The 12,354-nt window shown below is 33.4% G+C and overlaps 2 protein-coding genes and 1 pseudogene across 3 annotated transcripts; 2 read left to right on the plus strand and 1 right to left on the minus strand.

Moving 5' to 3' along the window:
• Window positions 1–1,153: 1,153 nt before the first annotated feature.
• On the plus strand, window positions 1,154–6,048 carry LOC150025375 (cysteine-rich receptor-like protein kinase 25; annotated as a pseudogene). The gene is made up of 5 exons (XR_016514962.1): window positions 1,154–2,782; window positions 4,273–4,833; window positions 4,968–5,204; window positions 5,290–5,444; window positions 5,565–6,048. The product of XR_016514962.1 is annotated as a cysteine-rich receptor-like protein kinase 25 (transcript).
• Window positions 3,528–3,993, minus strand: LOC137825780 (large ribosomal subunit protein eL37x). Its single transcript, XM_068631562.2, has one exon. It carries the CDS (start codon window positions 3,948–3,950, stop codon window positions 3,663–3,665), a length of 288 nt encoding a protein of 95 aa, XP_068487663.1. The 5' UTR covers window positions 3,951–3,993; the 3' UTR covers window positions 3,528–3,662.
• A 4,004-nt stretch (window positions 6,049–10,052) lies between the features above and the next one.
• LOC150025376 (uncharacterized) lies at window positions 10,053–11,930 on the plus strand. The gene is made up of 2 exons (XM_090293653.1): window positions 10,053–10,513; window positions 10,643–11,930. Exons 1-2 carry the CDS (start codon window positions 10,053–10,055, stop codon window positions 11,928–11,930), a joined length of 1,749 nt encoding a protein of 582 aa, XP_090149779.1.
• The last annotated feature ends 424 nt before the right edge of the window (window positions 11,931–12,354 follow it).

Genomic DNA, 12,354 nt, shown 5'->3' on the forward strand with positions numbered 1-12,354 from the left:
TGTTGCTGTATATGAAGCAACAACAATAATTATGGCAAGAATTATTGTCATTTTTAGTTTTTTTTTTATATTATTGGTGTTTACATCAATTTAATTAACCTGTATATAGTAGAATTTATTCACTGTCCACAATCAAAATATAAAAAAGTTCAATATCATTTATAATTAAATTGTAAAATCATAAAATGTTATTTAATCATAATAGAATATATAACTCAACATTGTATAATAATATTAAAGGTTGCATAAACCATTCTAAAATAGTATTGTAGATGTCAATTACTGTAATACATAAAAATATATCCTAAAAGAATAAAATTAAAGAACTAAGAAGTCTAAAAAATAATCTAATATATAATTTATTATAATGGATTATAAAAATTAATACAATAAGTTGTCCATGTCAATCTCATATAAGCAATTATTTCAGAGTAAAAAAATTAATGAAATATAATTACCTAGTCCCAATTTTTAATATTGACTCTCACAACACAATAATGATCATCATTTTCCCTAAGACAATCTTTGTAACTTGTATATGTCAATCTAGTACATCTCAATCTTGTATTAAAAATATTTATATAAATAATTATGGATTATATACTAATTAAATATTAAAGTCATCCCCTGCACACATGGCTTAATGTGTTGTTTGGACTAGGAAGACTTGGAAAAAGAAAAAGACAAAAAAGAATTCAAAATAAGGTTGTTTTGACGGAGAAGAATATATAGAGTGAAAATGTAAACGAGAATAAATAGAAAATGATAGATAATTTGATTAATATAATACAATCATTTTTTATATTAAAATATTTAAAAAATAATTTATATGATAATTTTTTTTAATCTAATATAAATAGTAATTTCTAAAAATATAAATATGAATTATAATTATAAAATTTTGACAAAATAAAAAATGATGTTTCAAAATAATTTTTTTTTGGAATTAATTAACTGATAAAATATCAAATTTAAATTAGTTAATTTTATTTATTATATTTAAAATATAGCTATTGATAATAATGTATTATATTGAAAATTATTAGATGTAAAAACATACTGTTACAAGGGGGGAAAAAAGAAAGGGACACAGAAAAAAGAGAATCTAACTTTAAGATAATACAAGGAAAAGCAAACACATAATTTATGGCATTTTTCGTGGAAGATGACTTTCATACTATTCAAACAATTTTCTTTCAAAAATCAAGTGTCTAAATGTTTTCCATTATTATACACCACACGAAAACTATGAGAGTGTTGTGGAAGATGAAGAGAAGCATGGCCTGGAATCCCTTCAAGCTCATCTTCCTTTGTTTTACCTTCTTCATTTTCGCAATTCCTCAAGCAAAGGGCGCTGATTATCTTTACCGAGTTTGCAGTGAAGAAGACAGAAGCAGTGACAACAGCCCCTATCAGACGAACCTCAGGACCCTCCTCTCTTCCTTATCTTCAAACGCTACAGCCAACGCTAATGGATTCTACAACAATACAATCCTTCCCACAAACTCTTCTGACACAGTATATGGCCTTTTCATGTGCAGGGGTGATCTTCTCCCTCACGCCTGCAAAGATTGCGTGGCAAACGCTACCCAGACTCTGTCGTCAGACGCAAACTGTTCCCTGTCCAAATCGGGTCTGATTTGGTACGACGACTGCATGGTTCGGTATTCCAACCTCTCTTTCTTCTCCACTATCAACACAACTCCCACAATTTGTGTTTGGAACAAGGCCAATATCTCCTCTGACTTATCAAGCTTCAATAGTTTGTTGGCCAGCACCATGAGAGAAACTGCACATGAAGCAGCCAATTCCAGTAAGAGGTATTCCGCAAAGCAAGAAAACTTATCTGAAAATCAGACCCTTTACTGTCTAACTCAGTGCACACAAGACCTTTCACCTCAACAATGCTCACAATGTCTTGATGATGCAATATCAAATATTCCGACATGCTGTAATGGAAAACAAGGAGGAAGAGTTTTGTTTCCTAGTTGTAACATTAGGTATGAACTGTACCCTTTCTACCGCGTCACCGATGATGCACCACAAGGACTTGTCCCAGAAACAACATATGCACACACAGATTCTGAATATTCAGAAGATCCCGGCTATATTTCTCACAACTGCTCAAACAACAACTCTGACGCTGCTTTCCGATCAAACCTCAGAACCCTCTTCTCTGCCTTGTCTTCCAACGCCACTTCTAACTATGGATTCCAGTCGCGAGAGCGAACAGCGTATGGCCTCTTCAGGTGCCGTATCGACATTCCTTCTCGCCTCTGTGAACTATGCATCCAAAACTCAACAGACAAATTAACCTCCGAGTGTGGTTTTGCATATACGGATGCCATAATATGGTACAACCACTGCTGGCTTCGCTATTCCCACAGAAACTTCTTCTCCAGAACCGAAACAAGTTCGAGATTTGTGAACTTGAACATCAGCAACAGCAATCCAATACAGTCCTCCGTTGCTTCTGAGTTATCGAACCAGTTAGTTAAGGTGGCCGACATGACAGGGAAAACTGATAACAAATTCTACACAGATGAATCTCTGAGATTGAATGATAAGCAAACAGTGTTTATTCTTGGTCAATGCTCATCGGATCTATCAGCCGATGGTTGCAGTGGGTGCCTAACTGATGTGATTGGAACAGCAATTCCATGGAGCAGTCTGGGAAGCTTAGGTGGACGAGTTATGTATCCTAGCTGTATTCTTCGCTTTGAACTGTTCCAGTTTTACAGTCTCACGCCTACCACACCAACTGCTACTCCTCCCCCACCAGGTTTTTCTATCTCTAAAACTTCATAATCATATCCATCCTAATAAAAGGACAATGATATATTGAATGTTCAACAATTTTATCTCATCACTTAACATCCCTCTTTTACCTTTGAGCAATTTTTTCTTAAGAGTCTATTGTTGCATAAATGATTATCAAAACATACACTAAACAATTACAAAATTAAAAGGGTATTTTTCGACCAAGAAAAATCCTGCTCATTGTATATCCCTATGTTGACCAAAAGAATCAACACAACACGATTAAATATATGTGAAACTTTGAAGACACTACACAACTTGATGCATTTCATGCAAGTAAGAGGTCAAGGAAGAAGCAGGAGATTGGAGAAAGCGTAGCAAACTAGGATTGGACCAAATTTCTACAACTAACCAAGTTGGTACCAACTCCAGATTAAAGAGAGTTTTTAATGCCCATAAAAGCTGGGAATCCTCTATGTATACTACTTCTAAAGCTAAAGATATACCTCCACTAGTTGGATCATATTAACTTTAGCCCATCCAAAAGTTGACTTAAGCTGTGTAATAATCTACACCTCTTTCCATGATCTACGTTTATACATTAAACAACGTCAAAATAGTCAAGTCAATTAAATCATTATAGATTATTTTCGTGGAGAGATTATCTGTCATACTTATGTATTACCGCAACCTGTGTAGAACAGTTTGGAAGGGCAGAACCTTATGAAAATTTACTGTCATAAGGAAGGATATGACCTTATGAAAAATTACCATCATAAAGCGTTACGATCATAAAAAAATTACCATCATAAAAATCCATTACATATTAAATGAAATTAAGACGACAGAAACAAAAAATGTTCTTTAGAAACAGCACACGATCCTTAACTCCCTCTCAAAGATTAGGCAGTGGAAGCCGCTCCCCTCTTCCTTGGTGCTGCCTCCGTACCCTCTCTGAAGCCACTCTTGAATCTGCGAGGCACGTGACGCAGGTACCTCATCCTTCCTGTTCCGGTAGTCTTTCTCCTAATGGCCTTCGCGCTCCAGTTATATTTTCTTGTGCGCGCAGCGGGGAAAGCACACGCAGAACACCGACTCTTCTGAAGGTGGAAGCTCCGATGACCACACCTCACACAGAGCGTGTGAGTCTTGTTCCTCCTCTTACCGAAACTCCCTGTTCCTTTCCCCATTGTAGCAGCGAATCAGAAACCCTAGTTGGAGGATCTCTATATCCCAATATTATTAATTATGTATAAAATTCTTTAGAAAAAGTGTTAATGAAATACATCTATTTAACAACTTATTCTTTTAATAAAACAATACATAACAATAAAATAAAAGTATATAGAAATGTAAGGTGAATGTAGAAAGTGAAAAGCAGTGTATGTCATTAGCATATCTTGTGGTTCAAATCAAGGTTAGTAATTTTCTTAACCAATAATGTTTTTAGTTTGTAAAAAATAAACTTTTTTTTTTATCAATTCACCATGAATCTTGTATCTTGTAATGTAGGAGAAAGTCAGCGAAGAACAATTATCTTGATCGTTACTTCGAGCATACTTGCATCAGGGATACTTTTCACCTTTTGTGAGTATGGGAAAATAATTACTATCTTTTCAATCAAAAGGTTTAGAAATATTGTTTAACCATTTACATGTTTTTATTTAGTTGGGCAAGAAGGTTCCACTATAGAGTCACTACAATTCAATCTGTCAATAATTGAAGCAGCAACAAGTAATTTTTCACAGGAGAACAAAATCGGAAAAGGTGGATTTGGAAAAGTTTACAAGGTAGAAAAAATATGTTCAATTTTATTTTTTAAATGTTTTTATTATTTTAATACATATTTTTTATACTATTGGGGTATCCTTTTTGATAGACGATCTATTGCGGTAAAGAGACTCTAAAAAAATTCTAAACAAGGTATAGAAGAGTTTAAAAATGAAGTTTTATTAATAGTCAAACTTCAACATAGGAATCTGGTGGCGTTCATAGGATTTTGTCTTGATGAACAAGAAAAAATACTTATCTATGAATATGTGCCAAACAAGAGTCTAGACTACTTCTTATTTGGTAAGATGCTTTTGACCTTATTTTTTTTGTTTAAATTTAACATTAGTTAATTATGTGTTTATGATATTTAATGTATTATATGTTTTAAACCAATTCAATATCACTTATATATACAATGATTATTTTTTCCGTAGATAGTAAACAAGAAAAAGTTTTGAGTTGGATTGAGCGTCACAAAATTATAGGTGGAATTGCTCGAGGAATTCTATATTTACATGAACATTCTCGACTTAAAGTTATACATCGTGATCTTAAACCTAGTAATGTACTACTAGATGAAAATATGAATCCAAAAATTTCAGATTTTGGACTTGCTAGAATTATTGATATAGATCAAGAGAAGGAAAGTACAAAAAGAATTATCGGAACATAGTAAGTTCTTAATTCTCATTCCTATGCTTCTCATCATTTTCATAATATTTTTAAAATTATTTGTAACTTTCTATTGATTTTGCAATGGCTATATGTCTCCAGAGTACGCTATGTTTGGACAATTTTCTGAGAAATCTGATGTTTATAGTTTTGGTGTTATGATTCTTGAGATTATTAGTGGAAAAAAGAATATGAGCTCACATGAATCACATCATGTTGCTAATGGACTTCTAAATTTTGTGAGTGCCAAAATCTTGCTTTTTATTTTAGTTAATCATTATTTATAGGTAATGTATAAAAAGATTAACTTAGAAGTATGAAAGTGTAATGATACTGACAATTTTAAAATTTTGTTATAGGTTTGGAGAAATTGGAGGGATGAAACAACACTGAACGCATTGGATCCAAAATTAAGAGAAAACTATTCTAATATTGAGGTCATGAGATACATTCAAATTGGTCTATTATGTGTTCAAGAAAATCTAGATGTCAGACCCACAATGGTAACGATTGTTTCATATCTTAGCCGTCACACAATTGAGTTGCCATTTCCACAAGAACCTACTTTTTTCTTAAATCATAGAACAAATCCAATTGCTGCATATGAATCAAGTTGAGGCCATGATGCCAACACTTCCATACCATCTTCTACTAATGACATATCTATAAGTGAATTTTATCCTCAATAGTTTACTTTTTTTGTATAGAATTATATATTTATGTTAAAATGTATAGTAAGATCTATTATAAAGTTCAAACTATGAAGTTTGTTTTGTGAGATATGTTTTTTTTAGATTATGTAAAGCTTTTATGTTAGTCCAGTAGACTTCAACTTTATGTATATATGGTGTGTAACTTTCTTTATTGGACTGGTTTATTGTGACCTTTGACATCGTTTTTGCTAATTTTATGTTTTATTGTGTTATAAAACTCATTGTGCTTATAAAAAAAAGTACAAATATGAAAAATCTATAATAATTAATGTATTTTTTACAAATAAAAAAATATTAATTTTAAATTGATAATTAATATATCAGTGTAAGAAGGAAAATACAGTGACAATTTTGTATATGTGAGGTTGGATATTACATTAATTGTTCAATTAATTGATGTAAATTGTACACATTTGATCATATTACATTATTTTTTGCTCTTGCTAATGTAATTGTTTTTTTTAATTGATATTTTGCATTGGTTGTTTAACCACCAATGCAAAATAACTTTAAAATCCTAAAACTCACAATGCACCTCAATTTTTATTTTCATTGTTTCACACCTCTATTTCCTTTGTTTCCTTCTACTTCACTCTATTTTCTTTCTCTTTGAAAGTTCTCTCCATTGAATAGATCTCCATTTTCATCACTTTTTAAATTTAATTTTATAATATATATTTGGTTCTTATTTTAGGTTTTGTTAATAACGATATTATGTGTATGCAATAAAGTATCACCATATTTGAAGGATTATAAATTTTAGATAAAATTCTTTTAATTGATGTTAGTATATTAATTATTTTATGTATTTATTAGTTATAAATAAGAAAAATTAACTAAATAAAAAAGTAAAAAATACTTTAATCATAGAAACTGTGCTATCAGTCAATCTTTAGTTTTTAAATATTTGACGATTGAAATATTTTTATATAATATGATAATTGAATTAATTTTTATATAAGATAATTATCAAATAGATTTTTATAAAATATGGTTACTGAATTTATCTTTATATATTATGATTATTGAATTCGTTTTTATATAATTTATTATTGAATTATTTTTTTATATATTTGTTCAGTGAAAAATTGGTTTTTAAATTATAATTAAAATGTTCTTATATTGTTTTTCATAATTTTAGTTACTTATTAAAATTATATTTTAAATTATTATTTAAATGATTTCATGACTATTTTTATTATTTTAGAGATTAATAATTTAATTTATAAACATATATTTCTTGTAGAAAAATATGAAAGTTAAGCAATTTCTATGTGAAAATAACTATTTTAATACAAATAATTTATCAAGCCTAAAACTGATTTTGACACTAATTTCAAGTAAGTTATTATACTAAAAAAAAATTCTTAAATAAAAACTAATTTTAAAAAATAATTAGTTATTATATTCACTAAATTAAATACTATTTTATAAACTAAAAAAAAATTCATAAAATAATTTTTAAATTAGTATGTAATTAGTTATCAATTTTAGAATCTAAGATGCTTAATAATTAAAAACTTAATAGTGGATTAGATAAATTTATAAATTAGTTTATAAATGTAGAAGTTACTTAAATATCAATAATTTTTTTTTTAATTTGTAAAATATTTATTTAATTTAGTAAATATAGTAAATAATTATTTATTTTCAATATTAATTTTTATTTAATAATTTTGTAGTGATATTTGTGAAAGTTGTAATTCTTAAATTACTAATCTAATTTAGTAATTATATTAAAGTATTTCAACTACTAATTCATCCTTTTTTTTAAACGCTTTAATTGATTAGATCATGCAAGTGATTAACCACATATGTATATTCCATTAATCATGTTTGTGATGAAATAAGATTGTTTATTTTTTTATATATAAAAAGCTTTAATGTTAGACATCACTATGTTACTTGACATATCAGCTAGATTGATACCTCAAGTAACAACAATTATTTGTCATCACATGAATAAAAATGTTTTTATGTTGTGAATATGTCCACTATTAATTACAATTAATCATTTCAATATGAACAACATTGACTTTTACATCTTACATCTCATATTTCTTCTTTGAAGTTTTAATTCTTAAGTTATTTATTTAATTTCATAATATTATTATTCCAATGTTTAAATTCTAATAATATAATGTCATGCATATTGGTAAAGCCCCAATTAATTACATGATTTTCGTAATTAATCGCAAATTAACATTAAGGTAACCATATTTTTAAATGAAAATTTAAGTCATTATTTATCTAAACAATCAGGCTTAAGTCACCAAGGTATTTAGCATCCAACCCTTCATGTTTGTGTTCTCATATTTTATCAAATTATACATAATGATCATATTTAATATACATTACAATAAAAAAAAATTAGTAAAGATTTTTTAGTGGAGGTTCTAATAAGATAAGATATCTCATACCTAAGGTCTTTTAAATCTTTGTAAATAACTAAAATATTTTGACAAATTATACCCAATTTCTTGACAAATTAGTGGAGGGTTCAAATGTTTTTTTCTAAGTTATTTACTTACTCACTTCTAACACTTTAAGGGTTTTTTTGGATTAAGGATTTGTTCACACAGACATATCTGAGAATGCACTCCATGTTTCTTTCAAGTGATGCATGAAAGAGAAGGAGAGTGGAAAGGAGAAGTTGAGTGAATTTTTGTGTTTGGTGAAGAGAAATTTGAAGATTGAAGAGAAAGCCACATCCACTTTTATAACTTACATTTTTACACTCAATATATAATAAAAGATAATTAAAATTATTTATTTATTTTTAATTTATTTCAAATAAACTGTACATACCCAAATAAATAATAATAATATAAAGTATTATTAATACTAATAATATAAATATTAATATAATAATAATATTTTAAATTAATTTATAAAATAATAGTATTATTTATAAATTGAAGTAGGATCCAAAATGCGTCACTGATTCATTGTATTACAAAATCTGAAGAAGAAATAATTAGGTTGACAGGAGTTCATTTTAGTTATTAAATTTTAAAACTTCAATCTATTAAATCTATATAATTTCAAACTAAGAATCAATTCAAAAAAATATGATTTTTTGCAATGGCTCTACCACATTACTTTTATGTCCAACTAGACAAAAATGCTTCAAATGTTAAACTATGTAGAATTCTCCATGTCTGCTAAGAAGTATTTATTTAATTTCTTTTTTCTAATTCACAATACTTACATTTTTCTCTGAGAATTGGTGTACCGGTCAGCGCTGAACGACCGAGTGGTTTACGTCGAATAAATCTAATTAAATTCATTACGATTGTTTCGCGTGAAGTGGAAAGCAGTTACAACGACCATTGACTAAGTCGAAGCACGTCCTCTAGACCACTCCCCTAATTTTCAGGACACCATCAAGCACGACCCAGAAACCACTAAACATGTCTCTGACCATCAACTGCTTGGCCCACATGACCAAGGCCCAAGTCAACCTACTAAAAGGGACTTCTAAGGGGGAAAAAGTACGTTTTTCTACTATCAGAGAATTCTCACTTGAGCACCATCGCTGACTTGAGCGTCGGAGTGCAATCGCAGGTACCCCCGCCGGCCGACCGAGGCACGCGAAGAGGAAGGAGACTAGAAGAATAGAACAATCAAGGGTGAAGCAGATACCTTGTATCGACGTGGATCAACATTACTCAGTCCCCAACATCCATACAGGTACAATTGGTGCCCACCGTGGGGCCGAGTAATCACTGTTCCCAGACCTAGAGGTACCAATGCTCGAGGATGGGTTCAACGGCGAACAACAACAATGATACTGCAACGGAAGAACACAGGATGATACTCCAAACCCTCCAGGTTCAGATGTAGGAGTTGCTCCAGAAGGGAGTCGCTGATCAACTACGTCAAGATGAAGAGAAGAAGAGACAGGAGGAGGAACGCCAGCGGCATGCGGAAGAGATAGCTCAGTTAAAAGAGCAAAATAAAAGACTGATGGAGAGACTCGAGCAATCTGAACGTGAAAGACATTCGCGTGCGCCTTCTCCACCACCACATCAGTCAGGAACAAAGACAATAGCCCAAACAGTAGCCCAAACTATGCCTCCCACATCACTCGTTCAGCACACCCATCAGAGTGTGAAGCAAGTAACCCCAAACATGGTAACAAATTCGAGAGGCCATCTGTTCACCGACGATATCATAGCCACCCCTCTCCCTGACAAATGGAGAGGCCTAACGATAATCCTTTACGACGGATCCACAGACCCGGATGAACATCTGAACATATTCAGAACACAAATGACCCTTTACACGACTGATCGGACGGTGTGGTGTAAGGTCTTCCCCACCTCTCTCAGGGAAGGTCCCCTTGGATGGTTCTCTGACCTTCCACCCAATTCCATTACAAGCTTCGACGCTTTGGAATTGAAATTCACTACACAGTATGCCACAAGTAGAGCTCATCGGACATCCTCCATGTCCCTCCTAAATGTCAAACAAGAAAGGGGGGAACCTTTACGAACATTTATGGACAGATTTAACAAAGTGTGTATGAGCATTCGTAATCTTAATCCGGACATAGCCATGCATCATTTGGTCTCGGCCATACTGCCCGGAAGGTTTACTGAAAGTCTTATCAAACGGCCCCCGTGCAATATGGATGAATTAAGAACGAGAGCGACAAAATTCATGCAGATAGAAGAACACATTGATTATCATTGAAAGACGCATGTAGAAAACACGGACAGGGGTAAGGGGATTCGTCCCCCCATAGTGCCGACCGACCGGCATCGCCCCAATAGGGGTCCCCGCTTCCACACTTACACCCCATTGATTGTACCAAGAGGTAAAGTTCTAGACGAAGCACTACAGATTGAATTGATTCCGGCACTAAAGCAGTCGCAAACTCCCCCCAATGCCGATATCAGTAAACGTTGTCAGTACCATCGTAACTACGGCCACACGACCGAAGGATGCCAAGCACTGAAAGATAAAATTGAAGAGCTCGTCCAGGCCGGTCATCTCCGCAAGTTCGTAAAGACTACCGTTACTGCACCCAGGTCACCCCAGCGTGATCATGATCCCCGAGAACGTTCGGGACGAAGAGACGACCGAACCCGCGACGATCACTATCGTTCAAACAGAAGGAAAAGAAGCGAAAGTCCGGTTAGACGAACGAGACCTAAAAACGAAAGCCCTGAGCGTAGGAGTCGAACTAAGCAGAAAGTTCGTGCGGTCATCAATACAATTGCTGGACCAGTATCACTCGGCCAGCCCCCTCAAGAGATTAACTACATTGCAGGTGGTTTTGCAGGTGGAGGATGTTCTAATTCCGCAAGGAAGAAACATTTGAGAGCAGTTCAATCTGTTCATTCGACCTCTACACAACGCCGACCGCACATACCACCAATCACTTTCACCGATGATGATTTCACAGCGATTGATCCAGCTCAAGATGACCCCATGGTAATAACGGTGGAGATAGATAAATTCGCAATCGCAAAAGTCCTAGTAGATCAAGGTAGCTCGGTCGACATCCTTTACTGGGAAACATTTAAGAAGATGAAAATTTCAGAGGCAGAGATACAACCCTACAACGAACAGATAGTCGGTTTCTCAGGAGAAAGAGTAGATACGAGAGGATTTATTGATTTATACACTACATTCGGCGACGACTACCTCAGTAAGACCATCAACATACGATACCTACTCGTCAACGCCAACACATCATACAATATTCTGCTCGGTCGTCCATCTATCAACAGATTGAAAGCCATTGTCTCAACCCCTCATTTAGCTATGAAATTCCCCTCGGTCAATGGAGATATAGCAATCGTACATGTAGATCAGAAAATAGCACGAGAGTGCTATGTAGCTAGCCTGAAGGTGGAGCCAACCAGAAGGCTTTATACCACGTCGGCCGACCGAACAACAGAGCGGAGAGGTCGGTCACCAGAAAGACGTTCTAAAGGGAGAGAATCTAGGAGACACTTAGTCGCCTTAGTCGATCTCGATCCCCGGCTGGATGATCCTTGAATGGAAGCAGGGGAAGATCTTCAACCCATATTCCTCCGCGACAAAAACCGCAAAACATACATGGGAACATCTCTCAAGCCGGATGACCGAGACATGATCGGTAAGACATTAACGAAAAACGCTGATCTTTTCGCTTAGACCAGTGCATATATGCCAGGTGTAAAGTCAGATGTTATCACCCATCGGTTATCTGTCTACAGAGAGGCTAGGCTTATCGCCCAAAAGAAAAGAAAGCTTGGTGAGGAACGACGCAAAGCCGCACGGGAGGAAACAAATAAACTAGTTCAAGCTGGTTTTATTCAGAAAGCCCACTACACAACGTGGTTAGCTGATGTGGTGATGGTCAAAAAGGCGAATGGTAAATGGAGAATGTGTGTAGATTACACAGATCTTAACAAAGCATGCCCAAAAGACTCGTATCCAT

This window comes from Phaseolus vulgaris, chromosome 8 (genome assembly GCF_051622355.1).
Source record: "Phaseolus vulgaris cultivar YP4 chromosome 8, ASM5162235v1, whole genome shotgun sequence".
Classification (NCBI taxonomy): domain Eukaryota; kingdom Viridiplantae; phylum Streptophyta; class Magnoliopsida; order Fabales; family Fabaceae; genus Phaseolus; species Phaseolus vulgaris.

Bases quoted from the DNA above. Each gene is read 5' to 3' on its own strand.
- LOC150025376 (XM_090293653.1), top strand. From the start codon at position 10,053: ATGGTAACAAATTCGAGAGGCCATCTGTTCACCGACGATATCATAGCC. The intron at 10,514-10,642 runs GTTTACTGAAAG...AAACACGGACAG, and splicing joins TCGGCCATACTGCCCGGAAG to GGGTAAGGGGATTCGTCCCC.
- LOC137825780 (XM_068631562.2), bottom strand. From the start codon at position 3,950: ATGGGGAAAGGAACAGGGAGTTTCGGTAAGAGGAGGAACAAGACTCAC.